This window comes from Phascolarctos cinereus, unplaced genomic scaffold (genome assembly GCF_003287225.1).
Source record: "Phascolarctos cinereus isolate Bilbo 61053 unplaced genomic scaffold, phaCin_HiC Scaffold_726;HRSCAF=1367, whole genome shotgun sequence".
NCBI lineage: Eukaryota > Metazoa > Chordata > Mammalia > Diprotodontia > Phascolarctidae > Phascolarctos > Phascolarctos cinereus.
This window is the reverse complement of record NW_027556098.1, coordinates 413,701,946-413,726,327: the sequence shown is the minus strand read 5'-3', so window position 1 is coordinate 413,726,327 and position 24,382 is coordinate 413,701,946. Positions and strand designations below refer to the sequence as shown.

The window sequence follows — 24,382 nt, the reverse complement described above, 5'->3', positions numbered from 1 at the left end:
CTTCCTTCCTTCCTTCCTTCCTTCCTTCCTTCCTTCCTTCCTTCCTTCTTCCTTTCTCTCTTCCTTCCTTTCTTTCCTTTCTTCCTTCTTTCTTTCCTTTCTTCTTTCTTCTTCTTCTTTCTTTCTTTCTTTCTTTCTTTCTTTCTTTCTTTCTTTCTTTCTTCCTTTCTTTCTTTTTTTTTCTTTTTTTCTTTCCTCCTCCCTCCCTTCCTCCCTCCCTCCCTTCCTCCCTCCCTCCCTTCCTTCCTTCCTTCCTTCCTTCCTTCCTTCCTTCCTTCCTTCCTTCCTTCCCTCAGGAATCCAGCATAGGGCCTTGTATATAGTAGGAGTTTAATAAATGTTTGCTGAGCTCATATTCCTTAAGAACCTAGCCAATAGCTCACAGTGTTCAGATTCTTTAAGAGGCTGGCCACTACGGTGGATCTTTAATAAACCTTGTCTTTGGCTGGAAAAAAAAAAGTTTGCTGAGGGAGCAGCTAGGTAGTGCTGCAGATAGAACACTGGTCCTGGAGTCAGGAGGACCTGAGCTCAAATCTGGCCTCAGACACTTGACATTTACTAGCTGTGTGACTCTGGGCAAGTCACTTAACCCCACTGCCTAGCCAAAAAGGCAAACAAAAAAAGTTTTCTGAATTAAAATTAATTAGATAGAGACAAAGACAGAGACACAGAGGCAGAGAGATAGAGAGGAAAAAAGACAAGACAGAAAGGAAGAGACTCAGAGGGAGAGAATGAAAGCGTTGGGGGAGAGACAGGAAGACAAGAGAAAGAGAAACAAAGATGAGAGACACGAAAGAGAGAAAGGGAGAGAGAAGCAGATGAAGAGGGAGACAGGCAGATAGAGAGAGAAAAACAGTGAGAGAGACATACATAGAGAGAGAAGAGGGATGACGGAAAGAAAGAGATTTGTTTTTTTTCAGTTGTATCTGACTCTTAGTGACCCAATTTGGGGTTTTCTTGGCAGAGATACTGGAATGGTTTGCCATTTCCTTCCTCAGCTCATTTTATAGCTGAGGAAACTGAGGCAAACAGGGTGAAGTGACTTACCCAGGGTCACACAGGTCATAAGTGTCTAAGGCCAGATTTGAACTCACGAAGCTGAGTCTTCCTGACTTCAGGCCAGGCATTCTGTGTATTGCGGCGCCCCCTAGCTGCCCACAGAAAGAGGGGGAGAGAGAGAGAGAGAGAGAGAGAGAGAGAGAGAGAGAGAGACAGAGAGAGACAGAGAGAGACAGAGAGAGAGAGAGACAGAGAGAGAGACAGAGAGAGAGAGAGAGAGAGAGAGAGAGAGACAGAGAGACAGAGATGAGAAAGACAAATACACAAATAGAGAGATGAAAGGACACAGCAAGAGAGATGAGAGAAGGGCACAGACAGAGAGAGATGAGGGGGTCAGAGAGAAAGGAAGAGACAGGCAGGCAGAAGACAGACAGACAAGAGAGCTATCAGAAAGCGTGATGAGACAAAAACAGGCATAGAGGCAAACAGGCAGAGACAGGCAGACAGAGCAGGAGGGAGATAGAGAAGCAGAAAAGGTAGACAGGCAGACGGACAGGGAGAGAGACAGACACAGGTGAAGGAGCACCAAAGTACAGTCAGCCAGCCAGCCCACAGCAGAGCCAGAGGAAGGGAGGGGCTTGGGGTGGCAGATGCATGCTGGGCAGATTTGAGCTCCACAGTGACTGAGGAGCAGAGGGACAAATCCAAGGAGGCCTCCTGGTCGAGACAGTGACCAGAGACCAGGAAAAGGGGAGGGAAGAAGAGAGACAGAAAGAGAGCGTCAAAGAAATGGTGATATGGAGGAAGAGAAGAAGGGGCCACCATGCACCTCTGGCTGGGCTGAGCCTCCCAGGGAGGAGGAGCTCAGAGGCACTGGCAGAGAAGGGGAAGGAAGCAGAGGGGAGGAGGTGGGTGTGGGGTGTGGGGGGACCCCTCCCAGTCAGGGCAGGAAGCAGGGAGGGGCAGGAGGGCCAGGGCCTCCGGAAAGCCGGCCCAGCGCCGCTTCCTGCCCTGCCGGAGCCAGAAAACCCAAGCTGGGACCCAGGGCCCGGGATCCCCAAATCCCCGTACCCCCAAGACCTTTGGGGCTCTCCCCGGCCTAACCCCAGGTACATCTTCTCCCACCTCCTTCCTTTCCTTAGCACCCATTGGGCTATACTTCCTGAGTCCCCCCTGTTTTCCTTTGATTGCAGAAGATTATCACCTGGGAAAGAGGGGTGGCTAAGGGCAGAAGGACCACCAGGCAGGGGGAACTTGAGGGAGAGGACCAGACAGGAAAAGAAGAAGGGGTGGCTAAGGGGAGGACAGACAACGAGGGATGAAGGGAGAACCAGCTAGGAGGAGGAGGAGGGGTGGCTAAAAGGACGTCAAACAGGAAGGGATAAAGGGAGAGGCATCAGATGGGAGGAGGAGCTGGGGTCCCTAAGGGGAGGATTACTAGGCAGGGGGAGCTGAGGTGAGAAGAACCAGAAAAGGGAGGAAGGCGAAAGGGGGTGGCTAATGGGAGGCCAGGTAGGAAGGGATGAAGGGAGGACCAGACAGGAAGGGATGAAGACAGGACCACACAGGAGGAGGGGGAGGAGGGGTGGCTAAAGGGAGGCCAGACAGAAAGGGATGAAGGGAGAGGCACCAGACAGGAGGAGGAGGAGGTGGGGTCCCTAAGGGGAGGATTACTAGGCAGGGGGAGCTGAGGTGAGAAGAACCATAAAAGGGAGGAAGGCGAAAGGGGGTGGCTAATGGGAGGCCAGGTAGGAAGGGATGAAGAGAGGACCAGACAGGAAGGGATGAAGGCAGGACCACACAGGAGGAGGGGGAGGAGGGGTGGCTAAAGGGAGGCCAGACAGAAAGGGATGAAGGGAGAGGCACCAGACAGGAGGAGGAGGAGGTGGGGTCCCTAAGGGGAGGACTGCTAGGCAGGGGGAGCTGAGGTGAGAAGAACCATAAAAGGGAGGAAGGCGAAAGGGGGTGGCTAATGGGAGGCCAGGTAGGAAGGGATGAAGAGAGGACCAGACAGGAAGGGATGAAGGCAGGACCACACAGGAGGAGGGGGAGGAGGGGTGTCTAAAGGGAGGCCAGACAGAAAGGGATGAAGGGAGAGGCACCAGACAGGAGGAGGAGGAGGTGGGGTCCCTAAGGGGAGGACTGCTAGGCAGGGGGAGCTGAGGTGAGAAGAACCAGAAAAGGGAGGAAAGGAAGGGGGTAACTAATGGGAGGCCAGGTAGGAAGGGATGAAGGGAGGAAGGGAGGATCAGATAGGAAGGGAGGATCACATAGGAGGAGGAAGAGGAGGAGGGGTAGCTAAGGGGAGGCTGGACAGGAAGGGATGAAGGGAGGACCAGGTAGGAGGAGGAGGGATGCCCAAGGGCAGGACCACCAGGCAGGGGCAGCTGCGGGGGAAGGACATAGCTCATGGTGGGAGGCCAGCCTGGCAGGGACTGAAGGACAAAGGCCCAGGTGGGAGCGGGAGGTGAGGTGGTGAGGTGATGGCAGAAAGTTCTGGCCCCGGGAGCCAATGGAGAAGAAAGGTGGTGGTGCTGCAGGGAAGTTCGCCTCCTGCTCGGGAGAGGGTCCCTGGACCACGAGGTGGCCTGGATGGAGCCCCAAGGGCTGGGCAGGGCCGGGCGGGGCGGGCTGGACAACACGCGAGGCCCTGGCGGGAGGGGGTGGGGGGAGGGGCTTTTGCAGGACAGAGCAGTAGAAAGCACGGAAGCGGCGGGTCCTCCAGGCTGGCACGAGAGGCCTCATGTGTGCCCCGGGAGCAGTCGAGTGGTGGCGGCCTAGAGCGGCCCCAGGTGGTAGCGTGGGGAGCAGTGGAGTTGGGGCTGCGGCGCGGACCGTGGGCGGGCTAGAGAGGTCCGGGCCGGGCCTCCGGGAGCAGTGAAGCTGCAGAGGAAAGGCTCCAGGGTGCGGCTAGAGCGGCTCCGCCGAGGGAGGGGGAGGCGGCTGGGGCGCCCGGGAGCCGGACAGACAGGACGAGGCTGCCGAGCAGGTGAGGGTGCCCCCCCCCAGCCCCGCCCTTTAGGCACTGGGATCTTATACCCACCCATCCCCCACCCCTACCCTGTAGACACCCCCACAACACAGCTCCCTGGACCCTGCAGACACTGCCCCACCCTGCACAGACCCTGGACCCCATAGACACCCCGACCACGTAGGCTCCATGGACCCTGTAGACACGCCCCACCCTGTCCAATCCCTGGACCCTACAGACTCTCCCCGCCCCAATATAATGCATGTAGACCCCTGGACCCTGTAGATACTCCTGGACCTTGCAGACACGCCCCACACTGCACAGTCCTTAGACCCTCTTCACACCCCCTGGACCATATAGACACCCCTACCACACAGACTCCGTGGACCCTCTAAGCAAGTCTTAACCTATACTGTCCCTAAACCCAGTAGACACCCACTTTGGATAATACATGTAGATTCCTGGATCCTATAGATGCCCCCACCATGTAATTTCCTGGACACATCCCTCCATGTCATTTATGTAGAAACCAAGACAATATAGACTCCCTGAAATTTGTAGACACCCTAATTTATATAATCCGTGCAGACCCTATAGACCACCTACCCTCCTCCCCACCCCACCATGCTGCATCCTACAGCATCCCTGGACCATGGAGACATGTACAATTCCTGCCAAAGATGCCTACCCCATATAGACTTCCTGGACCTTGTGGACATCCCCACCCTACATGATGGAAGACCATAGATTCCTCCCCTTCCCCAGCATCCCTGGACTCCCATCCTGTGTATTTCATGTAGACCATCAGACTTTGTAGAATTCCTACCCTATATAATCTATGTAGCCCACAGACCCTATAGATGTCCCCACCCTATAGAACTTCTGGACCTTGTAGACACCCTTACCCTATGTATTTGGGTAGCTAGGTGGCCCAGTGGATAGGGCACTGGCCTTGGAGTCTGGAAGATCTGAGTTCAGATCTGGCCACAGACACTTACTGGTTGTGTGACCTTGGGCAAGTCCCTTAACCTCTGTCTACCTTAGTTTCCTCCTCTGTAAAATGAAGATAATAATAGCACTTTCTTTCCATGGTGGTTATGAAGATTGAATGAGATAATAATTGTAAAGCATTTGGGACAGTACCTGGTACTATATAAATGTTAGCTATCATTATTACTATTACTACTGCTACTAATATTACTACTGCTACTACTACTATTGTATTACACACACACACTATTGACCTTTCCCCATTCTATAGCATCCCTGGTCCCTATAGATACTGTCCTACACTGCAGAGACCCTCCCCATGTTTTCTAAAGTCCCACTAGGCTGTATAATCCATGTAGCCCCGCTCCAGTCCCATGGATACCCCCACCATATAGATTCCTTTGACCTTGTGGATACCCAACCTGTATATTCCATATAGACCTCCCTCAGCCTCTGGCACCCCTGGATCCTGTAGAATCCCTGGACCATATAGTCTTCCTCATCCTATAAATTCCTCAGCCCTATAGACTCTCCCTGGTCCCATTAGATTAGACTCCTCCAGGCCTCATAGGCTTTGTCTTCTGTTGATTCTCTGAAGTCCATAGTTTTGCAGGATCCTAATAGGCTCTCTTATGCCCCCTGGATTCCCCGAACCCTACAGATTTCCCCCTTTTTAAACCTTGATGACCAGAGAAGTTTCAGGACAACCTGCCCCTGCCTTTTCCACCCTTTATGCCCCTCAGTCCCTATAGACCCCAAATCCCCAGGAACCCCCGCCAACCCAAGTAATCTTGACCCCTGTAGATTGCCCACTCTGGCACCTTTCTGTCCCTAGGGAGAGTCACACAATTTCTGAGTTCATAAGAATATCACCAAAAGTTATTCTGTGGGGGGCCCCTGCCCTAGAAACCTCTCTGTCCACAGAAATCTTCAGCCTAGTGACAGGCCTCCATTATAATCTTCATGGAACTCCCTCTGCTGTTTTTGTCCTCTGAAAGATAAATGTTCTTTAAGTGAGTTCTGTAGGATGAGACAAAGTCTACCCAGAGTCAGTGCCCTTGAGGACCTTCCGGCCTTCTTGGGGAGGGTCTTGGAGGTGCACACTGGAGGGTGGAGGGCAGGGGGAGCAGGGAAGGCTTCCCCAGGAGGTGGTACCTGGAGGTGCCTCATTTGGAAGAAGATAAGGATTCTGACGGGAAGGTGAGGGAGGCTTAAGTAAAAGAGCGCAGTTGGGTGATGGAATGTCGAGTTCTCAGAACAGCCAAGTGGACCAGATTGTCTGGAATGTAGAGTGTGTGAAGGGGAGGGGAAGGGAGGGAGACAAGGCTCCAGAGAGGTGGGCTCAGAGCCAGGCTGTGCACGGCAGCCCGCCAGGGTTTCTGAGAAGGACCAAGAAATTCAGGCTGTGGGTACTGGGGAGCCATCAAAGGGTCTTGAGCAGGTGCTGAGCCTCAGAAGAATGGCTTGATTGGTTGAAAGATTCTGAGGCTGGTGATGGGAAGGATGATGGTGCTCTCTGCAAAAGTCTGGAGGAGGAGCAAGAGCCCCATTCGGGGCCCTGTTGTCAGTGGCCGTGGGTCCTTCTGCTAGGGGCAGCTGGTGATGTGTGATTGGCACTCAGGCTAGATGTGTGGTTGGGAGAGGCCTAAAGGTGAGCATGGAGCCCTAGGTGCTGGTGAGGTCACCCAGTCAGAGCAGGTAGAAAGCAGAGAGAAAGGACAGAGCCTCAGGGGACACCCGCAGTGGACCACAGGCCAGCAGGAGGCCGGCAGAGCAGACAGACAGGCAGGGAGAAAGTTAGGCAGGGCAGGTGGACGGATCCAGGAGAGGGGGGCGGTCCACCCTGGCCAAAGCTTCACTGGCGATTGAGCAGGCGAGATTCTCGGTAACTCTAAAGAGAGCACTTTCAGCCGAGAGATGGCACCCTCCACGCCCGTTATCGGCTTCTGTGCCAGTAGACCCCCACCCCCGATTGCTCAGAAACAGCCCCTTCTGGAGGCCTTAGTAGAAGATGCTCTTAGGATGACGTAGTGTCTCCAGGGAGAATCCTATCTGGTGCTCACTCCCCTGTAGGGACTTCTCCCACAGACCCCCAACTCTGGCCCCTAGAGAGCCCCTCTGTAGGGCTGCTAGTGGTTCTTAGCCTGGGTCCTGGGAACTTGGTTTTTAATACTTTGATAACTGGTCTCTAGACATCTGCAGACTGCCTGCTCCAGGGGTCTGGGACACACAGAAAGGTAGAGGGTGCCTGTTTTATATAGGATTCTTTAATATTCCATCTCTTAAACCCTCCAGATAAAAGATGGCAGCCAGTCAATGTTGTGGCTGCCTGTGAGGATGGGTGCCTTATAGAACCAGCTCTCTGACTGGTGTGACTCTCCCTGTTCTCTAGGCTGCTTCCCATGGACCCCCTGTTCCCTCTACGAAGCATCCCTCTTTCTAGTGAGCCTCTGCTCACTGTAGAGCTCTGGTTCCCTGTCCGGCATTCCCCCCCCCCCAGCCCCGAGCGTAGCCTCCGCTCCTGCACAAACCTCCTCAGGCTCCCCAAGGCCTCCCCAGCCCCTGGGCCTGTAAAGCCCCTATTCCCTGCACACTAAGTAAGGGTCGGAGGGATCTTCAGAATTGTCTAGCCTCACTCCTCTTCTACAGATGAGGAAACTGAGGTCAGAGAGGGTAAGCGGCTTGCCTCCGTTACGAAGGTGGCAGAGGCTGCCTCCAGGATTTGGGTCTCTGCCCCCAAAGCTCCCCCACTCTCTGCTGTACCATGCTGCCCCCCAGGGCCCCATCCTCTTTGGAGCCCTCTCAGAGCCCTCTTTTGGAGTTCCCAAAGAGCCACCTAGCCCCGATTGAACTTGCTGGCCTCCTACAGGTCCCCTGTCTGCATAGACTTGCCAGACCCCTCCCACCCTTCCTTCATAGCTTAGGGAACCCCTTTTCCTTTGGGGTCTCTGTACTGGGAGGAGGTGGGCTTACTGGGTGATCAGGCCTGGGAGCTGTGGGAGAGGCTTAGGCAAGACTGGATGGGGGATAGGAGGAGAAGGTGTTGGCTTGCGAGCTGAGAGTACGGGGTCTGGATAGGGGGAGAAGACCTCGGTTTGGCCTGGGGGGGCCACTGGATAGGAGGGGGGAAGGCCGAGTTTGGGGGCTGTGGTGGTGAAAGGAGAAGGCCCAGCTATGGGGATGGGGGGTGTGGGAGGGAGAAGGCTGAGGCCCCCCTCCCCCCCCAGCAGGCGGGATGAGGGGTTGGGTGGAACCGGGGCAGAGCCTGGGCGATGCCAGCTGTTAAAAATAGCTGCTGGGTCAGCAGTCCAAGGCCGCTCCTCCTCCTCCCCTTCCCTGGGGATGCGGGGCCTCCCCACCCCTTCTCCCGCCCTCCCCTCCTCTGGGCTCTGCCCCCCTGACACACACACACATAGGGACCACTTGTCTGTGATTAATGTTCCGATTAGACAGACTAATTAACACCACGAGGGAGGAGAGACAGAGACAGAGAGACTTGGGAGTATGTGGGGGGGGTTGTGGGGCTCAGTGTGGTGGAGACAGAGACAGGCAGGCAGAGTCAGCCTGGGTGGGATGGAGAGGAGGAGAGAGAGAGAGGTATGGGGAGACCCCACCTTCAGCCCCACAGCCAGCTGCTGGGGTCCAGAAACCTGAGCCCTTGGGTGGGGGAGCCAGGAGCCTGATGGGAATGGGGGCTGGGAGCCCACACTCCTAGGCCCCTGAGGGGTTGGGTGATCACAGGCGTGGACGCCTGGGTTCCCTATGGGGCGGGGGCCCATGGCTTTGGGGGCCCATGTGACTTCCTGTTTCAGGAAGTGGGGCTGGTGGGTGAAGAAGGCGACATCCGGCCCCCAGCCCTGTTCTGATCAGGTCAGGGCCCCCTCATCCCCCCAGAATGTTGTCCCACCTCTCCTCTGTCCCCCATCCCAGCTCCTCTCAGGGACCCAGGTGTCCAGGCTTCTCATCCCCATGCCCTTGGGGGCCCAGGCATCCTGGCTCACCCCGCCCCTAGCTTGGCCAAGGCCCCGGGCTTCTGAAGGGCTCTTTGTGGGCCGGACAGAGGCTCCATTGAGTTATGGGTGGATGAGGGGAGGCTCTGTTTACTCACCTCCCCACCTGGGCCAGGAATGTGTGAGTAACCCAGGCGTCCGGGCCTCCTATCTCGGGCCCAGGGTCTCATTGTGGCCGGGATTCTCCCCACAGCCTCAGCTTGGCATGGATATGGAAGATGCAGTGCGAGGGGTAAGTGTGCTGATGGGGAGAGGGCGGGGGGTCGGGACCCTCCAAGAGGGGCACCCCAGATCACCCAGCCTCCTTCCCCGCTGTCTTGTTCCAGGCCCCTGGCCCGACCCGGCCAGCTCCGGTCAGCATCATTGGTGCCGAAGATGAGGACTTTGAGAATGAGCTGGAGACGGTGAGCTGGCACACCAGGACCCCCTCCCCCATCACAACACAGCCTCTTGTCTCCTCCTCCCCTCCCTGCCATGTGTATCCCAGTGTCCCATAACTGAATGTCAGGGCTGGGAGGGCCCTTAGAACATGGAATATGAGAGCTGGGAGGGCCCTTAGAGTAGAAAACATGAGAGCTGGGAGGGCCCTAGAACAGGGAAAGTCAGGGCTGGGAGGGGACCTAGAACATGGAATGTCAGAGTTGGAAAGGTCTGAGCTGGCCGTGTTCTAGATGGGGAACCTAAGGGCTAAGGAGGGCTCTTGCACTCTCTTCCTCCTCCCTCCAGGAACTGGGGGAAACTGTCCCTGGTTCTCTGGAGAAGAACCAGAATGTGAGTTGCGTCCAACCTTCTCATTTGACAGCTGGGGAAGTCTAGGGCCAGTGAGGGGCAGGGACTTGCTGAGACCGCCTAGCATCAGGGACAGAGCTGGGGTTCAGGCTCAGGGCTCTTTGGACTCCACCCCTGGTGTCTGGGCTGACGGCCTCTGTTCTTCCATAACTCCCTTCCCTAGCACCCAGAGGAGCGGAGCAGCGAGTTCCAGAGCCTGGAGCAGGTGAAGCGCCGCCCCGCCCACGTCATGGCCCTCCTGCACCACGTGGCTCTGCAGTTCGATCCGGGACCCCTGGTGAGGCCTGGGCTTGGTTCACAGCAGTTTGGGAACGCCTAGGTGGCCTCAGAACCAGAGTGCAGAGCCTGGGGGGTAGGGTCTAGAGTAGGGTGCACAGCCTAGGAGGGGATCTAAAAGGCAGAGACCTCATAGGCCAGGAGGAATCTAGAATCAGAGGATGCCTTGCTGGAGAGATCTAGAACCAGGCCTGGAGCAGCCGGGGGGGTGTGTGTGTGTGTGTCTAGAACCAGACTGCATGAACTGTGGTCGTCTACCACCTGGATGGTGGCCTGTGACATCCAGAACCTGTGTTGCTATCTGGAGTGTAGAACCTGGCTTTGGCATGGGAATAGGGAGTCTTAACTTGGAGCCTGTGAAATTTTTTTAAAAATCTACCTCTCCCCTCCCCATATATCCATAGAACTTTCTTTGTGATCCTCTGTATTTTATTTTGTGCATTGGCCCGGCTGCCGGAGGGCCCAGGACAGGGCTTAGACTCTGTTGATCTAGAATGTGTTAGCACAGCTGGCAGTAGGGTCACCTAGGCCAAGGGCACCAGGACCTGAGCACCCAGCCCGACAGTTCTGGAATGAGGAGAGCCTGGTGATGTGGAAAGGGATCCCCTTAGAGTTTGGCGAGCATCCCCAGGCATCCTGAGGGACCCGGGGCAGAGCTGGCAGCTCCGTGGGTGGAAGTCTTGGGGGGGTTGGGTGCTGGGGTTCAGGGGACGACGGTGACCTCTTCTCTCCCCCACCTCCCGCCCCCAAGCTGTGCTGTCTCCATGCTGACATGCTGGCCACGCTGGGCCCCAAGGAGGCCAAGAAAGGCTTTCTGGATCTCTACCACAACTTCCTAGAGAAGACGGCGGTGAGGAAGGCCCTCTCCCCCTCCCTGCCCCCAGACTCCCCTCCCCCACCCAGGTGTGAGGAAGCCCCTTCCTGCCCACTTCCACCCCTCATGAGGCTTCTCCTTTGGGCAGGTCCTGCGCGTGCCCGTACCCCCGTCAGTGTCCTTTGAGCTCGGTAAGTTGTAGCAGGGGGCCTCGGGAGGGGGGAGCCCAGCCCAGGCTCTAGGGCCACCATGCCCACCGTGCCCATCCCATAGACCGCACGCGCCCAGAACTGCTCCCTGAGGAGACCCAGCGGCGATTCCTCCAGGAGGTGGTTCGGGCCCAGCAGAACACCGTCTCCCGTCAGCTCGAGGACTTCCGGTCTAAGCGGCTCATGGGAATGACCCCTGGGGAGCCAGAGTTGTCCCAGCTGGAAGCCTGGGCAGCCCGGGACAGGGTCAGCTTTGAGGGCCGGGAGCGCCTCGTGGCAGAGAGGCTCCTGAACCGGCTGGAGGACGTGCAGTGAGTGACCCAGGCCCCCTGCCGACCTGGACCTTTGCCTTCCTGGGGGTGAGGGTGGGCTGTCTCCTCTGCCTCTCCCGGCTCTCCGGCGGGGTGGGGGGGCTCCCCAAGTGGAAGGGCTAGCCAGGAAGCAGCTGACCAGCCTTTCCCTGACCCTCTCCCCACAGCCCGACCAGCTCCATGGATGAGGAAAAGAGGTGATTCCTGGGATCTCCCTCTGGGGTGGGGGCTGGGGGGCCAGGGCCCCTGGGTCCCTTGGGGTGAAGGGAGGTGGGGATCAGAACCACCCCAGCTTGTGGGGAGGGTGCTGAGAGGTGCCCAGCGGGCAGGGGCCTGGCTCACTGCTCGCTTGCCCCCAGCGTGGCGATAGTGAACGCGATCAGCACCTACATGCGCTACCTCGGCGTTCGGACCAAGAGTGGTGACAAGAAGGCCCGAGGGAACTTCTTCCGGAAAAAGGTGCCTCCTTCCTTCGCTTCCCCTAGGCCTGCCCAGTGTGGGGAGGGAGGAGGCTGCTGACCACTCTGACCGCCATTCCCCCACAGATGAACCGCCGCACAGATGATCCCACCAAGACCAAGAAGAGCTTCATAGGCATGCTGGATGCGGCCCTCTGGAGCCGCGGAGAGGCACAGGGTGAGCACCACCCCCCGGACCCCCCCAGGCCCCGCTCCCCACCTCCGCCCTCACAGTTCCTCACGGCCCCTCTTGTTTTTTTCAGCTCCTGACTTCCGACACCCGAAAGCTGAGAGTGACGGTAACTGCCCTAACCTTGGGGTCCCCTGCCCTTGGGGTCTGAGGGAGGCTGGGCCTGGGCTCCCAAGGACAAGGGGTCAGTGGCCCTGATCCTGCCCTTCCACCCCCAGGTGAGAAGTCGGGGCTTCCCGAGCGGAAGATCAGCCAGGTGACTCCCCCAAGGGGGATCGTTGGGCCTCCCGGTCCGGATGCCCCAGGAGTCACTGTGCATCCCCCTCCAGGTGAAAGCCCGGACAAGGAGCCAGGTGAGAAGGGGTTTCTCCCTCAGATAGCTGCTCCTGGGCCCAGGGACAGTCCTCCCATGTGGGAGCGGCCCCGTGATTCTCACCAGCTCATGATTCAGACATCTCCAGGCTCTGAGTATGAGATTCCGTGGTCTGCCCTGGGAACCCCCTCTCGTAGTCCAGCTCATGGGAGTCCCCAGTTCTGAGACTCTTGGGCTCTGGGTCCCCCCTTGCAGCTGTCATTTGTTTAAGTCTTGGGTTCCAAGACCCAAAGATCCCCAGGGGGCTCCCATGCAAGATCTCGGGTTCTCCTTTAGGGCCCCCAGAAAGGGGGGCTGCGCCTTCAGATCAGGAGACCACAAACTCACTCTAGATTGGGTGGTGTCTGGGGGTGTTGTGTGTGTGTGTGTATATGTGTATGCATGATATGTGCATGTGTGATGTATGTACACATGGGTAATATGTGTAACGTGTCTGTGTGCACGTGTGCTGTGTGTGTGTGTTGGGGTGTGAGAGGCAGAGCTCTTCTTGGGGCCTAGGCTCACCCTTGGCCTCCGGGCAGGGTCCTTTCTGTCTGGCCCCCCCAGCTGTCCTCGCAGCCCCCCCTCCTGGGCCTGCTGAGCAGGGTGTCAGGGCTGCCTCCAGACTGACCCCACCCGCCCCGGACCTCAGAGAGTCCCAGCTGCTCTGGGCCAGCGGTCTGTTCTCCACCCTCATGACAGCATTGTTACTGGACTTGGGGAGGGGGTGCCCCATTTGTGAGGGGGGCTCTGAGTGCCGAGGTCTTGGCCATGGGCTGGCCAGATCTGGGACCCGAGGCAGGCTGGAAGGCCAGCTGCCTTCATTCCCGAAGGAAACAAATGTCTTCTCTCTCTTCAGGTACTGATCCACCCTCAGAAGTGGGGGACCCACCCCCCCAAGGCCCATCAAGCTCAGAGTCCCCCATCTCCCAGAGAGCAGCACAGAGGATGGGGCCGACACGGAGAGGTAGGAAGGGGGCCGGGGCTGAGTAGGGGCTTCAGGTGGGGATGGGAAGAGGGGAAATGGGAGCAGGTGGGGCGTCTGTTTGGGGAGGGAGAGAGCTGTCCTGCCTGCCGCCTGCCTGCCTGCCAGCCGCCAGCCCATCCTCCTGCCACTTCCCCTCTCCGCTTCCCCCTCCACCCTTATCCCCTCCCACTTGAATTTGTTCCATTTCATGGTGGACAGAGTCTTAGCCTTGACGGAGAAGGCCGGGGCCACGTCCCAGCTCACCCACTCACCAGCTCTTCCACCCTAGGCAGGTCACGGCCCCTCAGGGCTTCGGTAACTGCTGCTTTAAGTCTGAGGACTCTCCGAGCTCCGGCTCGCTGTGTCTGTCAGCTCTGAGCCCTCTGGTGTGCCAAGGCCAGAGGCCAGAAGGCTCGGGGGCCTCAGAGAGCCGAGACGGTGGGGAGCGGGATGAGAGCCAGAGTATGGGGCTGGGGGACGTTGGGCCAGGATGGAAGGCCCCCTGGGCCGAGCGGCTCTGGGCCTCCACAAGGAGGCAGCCGTGAGTGGACCTCAGAGGGCCCGGACAATTCCAGCTGGACTTGGGCTAGGCCTGGCCTGTCCCTGAGGGGCCAGCCACGGCCGCCCCCGCCCTGAGCTTGAGGTCGCTCTCTTACATAAGCATGGCTCTGATGGGCTCTGGTTCCCCTTCCATTCCATCAGTGGTTCTCTCGTGGGCTATGTGCCCTTGGGCCACTCCCTTCCCCTCTCTGGGTCTCAGCTGTCCCATGTGTCAAAAGAAGAGGTTGGACCAGATGACCTCTAAGCACTCCACCTTTTTTCTTTCTTCCTTTTTCTTTTCCTTGCTCTTCTCCCTCTTTCCCTTCTTGTCTTACTCCTCCCCTTCTCTCCCTCCCTTTCTCTTCTCCCTCCTCCCTTTCTCATCTCCCTCCTCCCTTTCTCTTCACCCTCCTCCCTTTCTCTTCTCCCTCCTCCCTTTCTCTTTTCCCTCCTCCCTTACTCTTTTCCCTCCTCCCTTACTCTTTTCCCTTCTCTCCTTTTTCTTCCTCCCTCCTTCTTCTCTTCTCCCTCCTCCCTTTCTCATCTCCCTCCTCCCCTTCTGTCCCTCCCTTTCTCATTTCCCTTTCTTTTCTCCCTCCTCCCCTACTCTTTTCCCTCCCCTCCTTTTTCTCCCTTCCCCTTCCCCTTCTCCTCTTCCCTTCTCTCTCTCCATTTCACCACACTCAGCTCCTGCCTCCCTACAGTGTTACCCCCACCTTGCTACATGCTGCCCCGGGGGCCTCGCCCCCCTCATGGTTGGGGGGGACGGGCACAGCCCCCAGCCCGTCCTCGTGCTGCTGCTTTGGGAGACCTGGGGGGTGGGGCCCATCTGGGGCACCTCTGACCCTGAACCTGCTCTTTCCCCAGAAAGTGGAAGAGGTGGGTGCCTGGGCCCTGGGGTGGGGGAAGGGGTCTATCCCTCTCCCCCATGTCTTCTCGGCCTCCTTCCCCCTCCCCATGCACCACCCCACCTATCCTGGGAACAGCTAAGTATCCGATGCCCCCTCTCAGGCTCTCTGAAGCCTGCCCCCTGCCCTGCCGCCCCTGCCCCTCAGAAGTGCGGGGTGGGATGCCTTCTGGAATCCATTGCAGCCCAGGGTGGGACTCGGGTTCCTGCTTCCTCTCTTCCCCTGGGGTCCCTCTCCCTGCCTCCATCCCAGGCTCCCAGAGTCCCTCATGGCCTGTTCCCCTTCCCCAGCCTCCCCGACCTCAGGAGCATGGCCTGTAGTGCTGACTCTGTCTTCTCCCTGTTGCATGTTCTTCCCCCCTGGATCCCTGTCCTGTCTTTCCCCTCGCCTCTGTCTCCTACCTTGATTTCTCTTCTTGCCTCTTCTCCTTGCCTGATGTCCATTCCCATTCTTTGGTCTCTGACATCATCTCTGCCTCCCCTCGGTCTCTGTCCTGGTCTTTGTCTCCCCTTGGTCTCTGTCTCCCCTTCATCTCTGTCCTCGGTCTCTGCCTGCCCTCGGTCTCTGTCCTGGTGTCTGTCCTGGTCTCTGTCTCCCCTCGGTCTCTGTCCTCGGTCTCTGTTTCCCCTTGGTCTCTGTCCTGGTCTCTGCCTCCCCTCGGTCTCTGTCCTGGTCTCTGTCTCCCCTCTGTCTCTGTCCTCGGTCTCTGCCTTCCCTTGGTCTCTGTCCTCGGTCTCTGTCCTGGTCTCTGCCTCCCCTCGGTCTCTGTCCTCGGTTTCTGTCCTGGTCTCTGTCTCCCCTTGGTCTCTGTCCTCGGTCTCTGTCTCCCCTCGGTCTCTGTCCTCGGTCTCTGTCCTGGTCTCTGCCTCCCCTCGGTCTCTGTCCTGGTCTCTGTCTCCCCTCCATCTCTGTCCTCGGTCTCTGTCTCCCCTCGGTCTCTGTCCTCGGTCTCTGTCTCCCCTCGGTCTCTGTCCTGGTCTCTGTCTCCCCTCCATCTCTGTCCTCGGTCTCTGCCTCCCCTCGGTCTCTGTCCTGGTCTCTGCCTCCCCTCGGTCTCCGTGCTGGTCTCTGTTTCCCCTCCATCTCTGTCCTCGGTCTCTGTCCTTGGTCTCTGTCCTGGTCTCTGTCTCCCCTCCATCTCTGTCCTCGGTCTCTGCCTCCCCTCGGTCTCTGTCCTTGGTCTCTGTCCTGGTCTCTGTCTCCCCTCCATCTCTGTCCTTGGTCTCTGCCTGCCCTCGGTCTCTGTCCTTGGTCTCTGTCCTGGTCTCTGCCTTCCCTCGGTCTCTGTCCTGGTCTCTGTCTCCCCTCCATCTCTGTCCTCGGTCTCTGCCTCCCCTCGGTCTCTGTGCTGGTCTCTGTCTCCCCTCCATCTCTGTCCTCGGTCTCTGCTTCCCCCTGGTCTCCGTCCTGGCTGTCTTGGTCTCCTCTCCCCCACTCTGGTATGTCTCACTCACCTGGGGCCCAGACTGTCTGGGAGATTGGGGCGCTCCGAGAGCCTTCGGGTGACCGACCGGCGCCGGCCATCCCGGGGCAGCCTTGGGGGCAAGGGCCGAGCAGGGGGCCGCTCCCGAAGCGACGTGGACACAGACCCTGGCTCTGCCACGGCGGCCCTTGGCTCCGCCCGACGTGCCACGTACGTCACCCTTCCCTTGACCACCCCCCCTCAGGATGAGCAGGAGAACGGAGGGTGCCCTGGTCACAGAGCCTGAGGGGGCGGCCGAGGTACCGCTCTGGCAGGGTGGTGGGCGGGGGCAGGGACTGGGGGGGGGCTGGATGCTTAGGGTGCCAGGCTAAGGGGTTCGGAGGGGACCGAGCACCAGGGTCCCTCACGGCCATCCATCCCACAGCCCTGAGCCAGGTGAGGAGGGGGAGCCGGGCCGCGGGGGGCTGGAGCTGGAGCCTGAGGAGCCGCCTGGCTGGCGGGAGCTGGTCCCCCCTGACACCTTGAGTGGGATGCACAAGAACCAGGTGAAGCGACAAGAGGTGATCAGTGGTGAGTCCCAGATGTGCGCCCCCCCCCCCCCCCCCCGCCCTGGACCTTCCCAACCCACCCAGTCCCTGCAGGGCCGCTGCACCCAGCCCTGGTGTCTCTGGTGACCTTCACAGCTCCTTGGTGAAAGCCACCTCCCTTGGGGACACCCGGCCTTTCCTCCGGCTCTTGGGGTTCCGGGCCCCCCACCCCCAGTCTCTCTTATGTGAGGCCCCTAAGCCTAGCGATGGCCCATCTCTCTTCTCTACCCTTCAGCCTTTTCTTGGCTCCTTCCCTGCCACCTACAGACCAGCCTGCATCTCTCCCATGCCCTCAGGCTCTCTGCCTGTACTCTCCTCCCTGTCTTCTCACTCCACCCCAGCTAATCTGGCCTCTCCCATTATCCTCCAGAGCTGGTCAACCCCCCCCCCCCATCTCTGCTTTGCCAAACACAAGGATGTTTCTCCCTCTTCGTCCGCATCCTTTCACCTGTTGACCACTTTCTCCTTTCTTGGGCTTCCCCCCCTGCCTGTCTGCCCACTCCTCCGTCCTCTCTGGGGCTGGTCCCCACGGTTCTGCCCTGGGCCCTCCCATCTTCCCTCTTCCACTTGGGGATCTCATCGGCTCCCGGGGCTCAGTGATCATCTCTATGTGTGATTCGCAGAGCCCCAGTGCCTCTCCTTCAGCCCCAGCCCCATAACACCCAGCTGCCCTCCTGGAGGAGGATGCTTCCAGACGGATGTCCTGTCAGCAACTCAAATTCAGCGTGTCTGAATAGGACTTCTCTTCCCTATCCCTGCCCCACCTACCCCTCTTCCAAGCATCCCCATGCCTCCTAAGAGCTCCAGGCTCTCAGCCTTAGCCACAGAGCCCGGCAGTCACCCTTGATTCCCAACATTTCTTCAGTCCATCTCTGGTGTAGGCCCTCATCACCTCTCCCCTAGACTGGTGCAGTAGCCTTCTGACTGGCCTCTCTAACCTCACGTCCATCTTTCATCCTCCCCCACAGCTGGCCCAATGATTTTCCCCAAACATGGGCCTAACCATGTCAGTCTCCTGCACCTGGGTAGCACAGTGGACTGGACTCAGGAAGACCCGAGTTCAAATTTCATCCCAGGCACTTGGACCTCAGAACCTGTGCGCCTGGGCATGTCACTTACTGGGGTGGAAAACCTTCAGCCTCGAGGCCACATGAGGCCCTCTAGGTCCTCAAGTATGGCCTTTTGACCGAGTCCAAGGTTTACAGAACAAATCCTTTTATTTAAGGGGATTTGTTGTGTGAAGTTTGGATTCAGTCAAAGGGCCGCACTTGAGGACCGAGAGGGCCACAGTGGCCTCGAGGCTGCGGGTTCCCCATCCCTGACTTGGCCCATCTGTGCCCCAGTTTCCTCATCTGTAAAATGGAAGTAATAATAGCACCTGCCTTCCAGGTTGTCGTGAGATAAATAATATTTGTAAAGCACTTTGCTATGAAAATTCTGGCTGATACCAAGATATCGCATGTGAGGCCAAACACACACTCTTCAGGCATTTAAAGCCCTTTACAGTCAGGCTGCAGCCTCAGTTTTAGATTTATTGCATTTTTATTCCACCTGCCCACCTCCCCTAAGTGTATATATGTGTGTTTGTGTGTGTGTATGTATAAAATATGTGTATACATGTGTGTGTTTATAATTCCTCTGATGGAATGTAAGTCCCTGGAGGGCAGGAACTGTTTCATTTTTATCTTTTTCTGCCCAGCATCTAGCCCAGGGCCTAGCACATTATAAGTACTTGATTGACCACTGGTGAATTTATCACCTAGGACAGCTAGGTGGCGCAGTCGATGTAGTGCTGGGCTGGAGTCTGGAAGACTCATCTTCCTGAATTACAGTAACTTACTAGCTGTGTGACCCTGGGCAAGTCACTTAACCCTGCTTGCTTCCGTTTCCTCTTCTGTAAAAGGAGCTGGAGAAAGAAATGGCAAACCACTTCCCTATTTTTTGCCAAGAAAACCCAAAAGGTATCATGGAGAATAGGACGCAATTGAACAGCTAAACTACAATATAGTGCCTGCTGTGTGCCGAGCACTGTGCTAAGCGCTTTATCTTATTGGATTATTATTGTTAATAATTATTATTATTATAATAAATACAGGGCCCAGAGAACCCTGGAAGGGGTTACACAGAGTCAGACGTGACTGAGAAACGACTGAACTGAACTTTTCACCGCTGGTGACTAATGGCCTCCCCCTTTCTCCAGTGACCCCTGGTGGCACCCTGCCCCTGCTTGACCGCTATCCGTTGTAGTGACTGCCCTTCCCGGGGAGCTCTCCTGTGCTATCTACCCCCTGGTAGGACAGGTGCCTGGATCTACGACCTCTGCCTCTCCCCTCTAGAGTTGCTGGTGACGGAGGCGGCCCACGTGCGCATGCTTCGGGTTCTCCATGACCTCTTCTACCAGCCCATGGCTGATGGGGGCTTCTTCACAATGGACGAGCTACAGAACATCTTTCCCAGCCTGGATGAGCTGATCGACGTGCACTGTGAGTAGGGTTAACCAGCCAAGGCCTTCTCCCACTCCCTCCTTTCACTCAGCGTCCCTATCCTGGGGCCTGCTCCATCCCTTGGAAGGTCCTCCCCACACATACACTCACCTTCCCAGGCCCTGGGTATTTATGGGCTTTGTGACAGAACTCCCTGTGCTGCCCCAGCTCTGTTCCTGGAGAGCCTGATGAAGCTACGGCAGGAGAGCGGCTACCTCATCGAGGAGATTGGAGATGTGCTGCTGGCCAGGGTGAGTTGGGTGCCCAGATCCCACCAACCCAGCGGCCAGGGTGCCCCAATCTCTCCTTCACCCCCAGGGGCCCAGGTGTCCTCATTCCTCCATGTACTGCCAGCCCCCCGAGGGACCCAAGTGTCTGGATTCCTCCAGTCCCTTTGGACCAACCTGCCCAGGCCCCGGATGTCCCTGGTCACCCAGCGTCCTCCCTTCGTGGCCCCAGGTGTCCTTGGTCACCCAGTGTCCTCCCTTTTGGGACCCAGGTGGACCGGTTTGCTGAACTACACTGCCCCCTCCCCTCCTTAGCCACTCCTGATTCCCTGTTCCCAGCCCTGGCCCCCTCATTGACTCGGTTTCTCTCCCCAGTGGCTCTCAGGATCCAGCCCTTAGTCCTCCTTCCTAGCCAGTTCTGTGAGGAGCGTCTGAGGGGAGGCATGGTGTGCACACACCCCCTCCCCAATAATGTCTCCGCAGTTTGATGGCCCTGAGGGCTCCTGGTTCCAGAAGATCTCTTCTCGATTCTGTAGCCGGCAGTCCTTTGCTCTGGAGCAGCTCAAGGCCAAGCAGAGAAAGGAGCCGAGATTCTGCACCTTTGTGCAGGTGGGGCCCAAGGGGCCAGGGATGCAGGGGCTGGGAGTCAGGACACTCGGGTCCCTGGGGTCACCTTTCTGCCTTTACCCCCAGGAAGCAGAGAGCAGGCCCCGCTGCCGGCGGCTACAGCTCAAAGACATGATCCCCACAGAGATGCAGCGACTTACAAAGTACCCTCTGCTTCTGCAGAGCATCTGGCAGAACACAGGTGAGCATGTGAGAGGGGAGGAGGGGAGAAGGGAGGGAGCAGGGAGGGGGAGGGGGAGGGAGCAGGGCCTCCCTCCACTGATCAGGGAGGGAAACATGGTGGTGGGCAAGGAGGGGACAAAGCCTCCTGGCTCCCAGAACCCATCCTCTCTCTGGCCTAAAGTTCCATCCTGATCGAGGAGCCCTCTCTCCTTGGGCCATAGAGACCACCTGCTCTGATCACTTTGTTCAGAAGAGGAAACTGAGGCTCAGAGAGGGGGCAGGGTCTTGCCCTAGTTATGATGCAGCAGAGAGAAGGTAGAATCAGAGACCCAAGACCTGGGGTGTAGCCTTGACTTTACCACTCAGTTGCCATGTGATGCCTCAGTTTCTCCTAAGTAAAATGGGGTTGTGGCTAACTTTCCAAAGGGCCTTCTAGCTCTGATATGCTGTGGTATCAGTCAGAGAGAGGGCTGCCTGCTAAGGGCTGAGGCCTCTTCCTGACACATCCCTTCCCCATCCCTCTAGAGGAGCCAAAGGAGAAGGCAAAGGTGGAGCAGGCTGCTGAATGCTGTAAGGAGATTCTGCATCATGTGAACCAGTCTGTGAGAGATATGGAGGACCTGCTGGTAAGGATGCAGTGAGCTGGGGAGGTGGGGAGGGGGAAGGGAGGGCTTGGGGGGTGGGAGAGCTGGGGGGGAGGAGAGAGAGCTGGGGGGAGGGAAGGGGAGGAGAGAATTTGGGAGGAGAGCAGCGGGGAGGGGTCAGCGGGCCAGAGTCCGCCTGTGTCTGCAGCGCCTCAAGGACTACCAGCGCCGTCTGGACCTGTCCCACCTGCGGCAGAGCAGTGACCCCATGCTGAGTGAGTTCAAGGTGGGTCTTCTCCTTGCCCCTGCCCCCTCTGGTCCAGTCCAGCCCCCGGACCACTCCCTCTCCCTTCCCTCCCATCCCTTCCACCGTGACCTTGGCCACGTTCCCTGCACCAGAACCTGGACATCACCAAGAAGAAGCTGGTGCATGAAGGGCCCCTGACCTGGAGAGTGACCAAGGACAAGGCTGTGGGTGAGTGGGGGCCACGGGGTGGGGAGGGGCAGGGGAGCCCAGCAGGCCCTGACCCGCCCCTCCCCCCCCAGAGGTGCATGTGCTTCTGCTGGACGACCTCCTGCTCCTGCTGCAGCGCCAGGATGAGAGGCTGCTGCTCAAGTCCCACAGCCGCACGCTGACCCCGACGCCCGACGGCAAGACCATGCTGCGGCCCGTGCTGCGCCTGACCTCGGCCATGACCCGTGAGGTGGCCACCGGTGAGCTGGGGCTGCGGCTAGGCGGGCGGGGAACCTGGGCTGCTGTGAATGTGTGAGAGAGAGAGAGAGAGAGAGACAGAGATAGAGATCAAGGTGGAGAAAGGAAGGGGTGATGTGTGTGAATGTGTATATGTGTGTGTGTGTGTGTGTGAGAGAGAGAGAGAAAGTGTGCAAGAGAGTGTGTGAGTGTGTGTGTGTGTGAGAGACAGAGACAGAGAGCAAGGTGGAGAAAGGAAGGGGTGGGTTGTGTGTGTGAGAGTGTGTGTGAGCGTGTATGAGAGTGTGTGTGTGAGACAGACAGCAAGGTGGAGAAAAGAGGGGGTGGGTTGTGTGTGTGAGAGTGTGTGTGAGCGTGTATGAGAGTGTGTGTATGTGTGTGTGTGTGTGAGAGACAGAGCAAGGTGGAGAAAGGAGGGAGTGATGTGTGAGTGTGTGAGAGAGTGTGTGTATGTGAGTGTGTGTGAGAGTGAGAGAAAGACAGAGACAGAAAGATGGAAACAGACAGAACAAGGTGGAGAAAGAAGAGGGTGGGGTGTGTGTGTATGTACATGTGTGTGTATGTACGTGTGTGTGTGTGTATGTGTGTGTGAGACAGACACAGAGCAAGGTGGAGAAAGGAGGAGGTGGTGAGTGTGTGTTTGTGTGAGTGTGTGTGAGTGTGCGCACACACACACCCCAAGCCCCGGGGCAGGACCCAGGCTTTCTGGGGCAGTGAGGGACAGAATGGGCCCCCAGGAAAGCAAGGGGGCTGCCACGAGCCTCAGGGCCCCTGCAGAGGATGGGAGTAGGCGTGTGGAGCCGTAGAGGACACAGCAGGGACGTTCTGGGGAGGAGGGGCAGGGCCCCTGGAGGCCACTGGGAAAGAGGGCAGAGGCTGTGGGGCTGTGGGGGACACTGAGGGAGGGTGGGATCTCAGGGGTGACCCGCAGGAGTGGGCGCCATCCCGGGGCTGACTGTGGCTCCCCCCCTGCACAGACCACAGGGCTTTCTACGTCATCTTTACCTGGGACCAGGAGGCTCATATCTATGAACTGGTGGCCCAGACAGTGTCGGAGAGAAAGCAGTGAGCAGCGGGTGACTGTGGGGGTGTTGGCTGGGAGTACCCTGCACCCCACCTTGGGTGGGTTCCCCCGGCTTCTGGAAGAGGGCCCTTCCAGCCTGGCCTAGGGCAGGAGTGGGGAGACGGGCGTGGCCCCCCAGCTGCTGTCCCCTGCTCTGCTCTGTCCTAGCTGGTGTGCCCTCATCACCGACACTGCCGGCTCTCTGAAGGTCCCAGCCCCTCTCGGGAGGCTCAGGTCCCGCCCGAGCCCCACCAGGTGAGAGGCCTCCCCCTCCCTGTGTGTCCCCTTCCCCTGCTGCCCCCTTCTCCCCTCCCTCACTGCCCTCCCCCTCCTCAGGTGCGTCCCCCTCTTTCCGGGCCCCCTGTGTTTTTCCAGCCCTTCCCATGCTGGGTCTCCTTCCCCTCAGTACTCGGGAGCCCCTGATCAGCATCTCTGAGAATGGAAACAGCAGCAGAGAAGCCCCTCAGGCCGAAGGTAAGGGAGGCGCTGGAGAGGAGGGGGCTGGGCTGGGGCCACAGGGGCGGCTGTCTGAGCTGGCTCCCTACCCGCAGCAGGCCGCTGTGAGCGCATCCTGTCTGACCTGCTGCCCTTCTCCTGCCCGGACACGGAGGGACAGCTGGCGGCCTCTGCCCTCCGAGAAGGTAACCGAGGGGCCCCGTCCCTGCCCCGCCTCGCCTGGCCATCCCTGTCCTCGTCACTGCCTGACCTTTCTCCAGCCCGGGTCCCAGATCTGTCCCCACGTTCCTGACCCGCCTTCTCTCTGCCCCTCAGTTCTTTCGCTTAAGCAAATCCTGCTCCCAGCAGAGGAGGAGAACGGGCCTGGGCCAGCCCCGGAGGGTGAGGGGGTGCCTGGGGCTGCCCAGACCCAGGAGGTGCGGGAGAGACTTCTGACCTTGGAAGACACCATCAAGAGACTGGAGGTGAGCCAGGGCCAGGGCAGGTGGAGACGGGGAGAGGGACTGGGGGGGCTTCCCCTCACAGAGCTCCCCTCCTCTGTCCTCAGGAAGTAGAGGAAGAATTCTGTCGGCTCAGACTCGTCATTTCCCAGCTCAATGGGGCCTCCCCTAGCTAGGCCGGCTGCACCTGAGGGCCGGGCAGGTGAGCCCCACCGTGGAGGGTGGCCCTGGGGGACCAGGACATGGGGGCGCCCTCCAGAGCTGTGGGCCGGCTCCTTCAGGGAACAAGGCCCCCTCTTACCATGCCCCCCTGCCCCCCAGGGCCCTCTCCAAAGGAGGATGGGAAGGGGGAGGGGGAGATGTCGGCATGCTCCCTCCAGCGAATCAGCCACTGCCCATGTCTGCAGAGAGGGGGCCAGCAGGCAGGCGGGGCCCCCCAGGCTGCTCTTTCTCTTCTGTCCCCGGCCCCTTGGGGGATCTCAGGGCTTTAACCCAGCTCCCCTTCACTGATGGGATGTGTCAGTATTCCGCCCCCACCCGTGGGGGCCTTCTTCCCCAGCCCTTCCTTCTCCAGTGCCTTACCTGTTATGCATTGTTTTTATATTCTGAGGTTTATTTTTAATATATATATATATATGTATGTATATATGTATGTATGTATGTATTATGTCTTGGATCTGCCACTTACTACCTGTGTGACCTTGGACAGTTCCCTTCCCTCAGTTTTCTCCTCTGGGGAATGGGGAAGAGCTCTGCTGGCACTACCTACCTCACCCGGGAGTTGGGGGGGGGCCAGACGCCCCCGCCCCTTGAGTCTGTCTGTCGCTGTGTCTT

General features: G+C 58.4%; 1 protein-coding gene across 1 annotated transcript; it reads left to right on the top strand.

Annotated features, from left to right (window-relative positions):
- The first annotated feature begins 1,768 nt into the window (after positions 1-1,768).
- Positions 1,769-24,192, top strand: ARHGEF1 (Rho guanine nucleotide exchange factor 1). Its single transcript, XM_078145897.1, is given in 30 exon segments — positions 1,769-1,907; positions 9,164-9,202; positions 9,297-9,374; positions 9,923-10,036; positions 10,787-10,885; positions 10,998-11,040; positions 11,123-11,369; positions 11,537-11,566; positions 11,729-11,828; positions 11,915-12,005; positions 12,091-12,126; positions 12,236-12,370; positions 13,229-13,290; positions 13,293-13,336; positions 16,250-16,417; positions 16,632-16,777; positions 19,131-19,277; positions 19,446-19,528; positions 19,988-20,113; positions 20,198-20,312; positions 20,819-20,919; positions 21,086-21,163; positions 21,277-21,352; positions 21,424-21,591; positions 22,567-22,654; positions 22,821-22,907; positions 23,059-23,126; positions 23,207-23,293; positions 23,424-23,572; positions 23,656-24,192. Coding segments are annotated over 30 exon segments (2,985 nt in total). The 5' UTR covers positions 1,769-1,796; the 3' UTR covers positions 23,725-24,192.
- Positions 24,193-24,382: the final 190 nt, after the last annotated feature.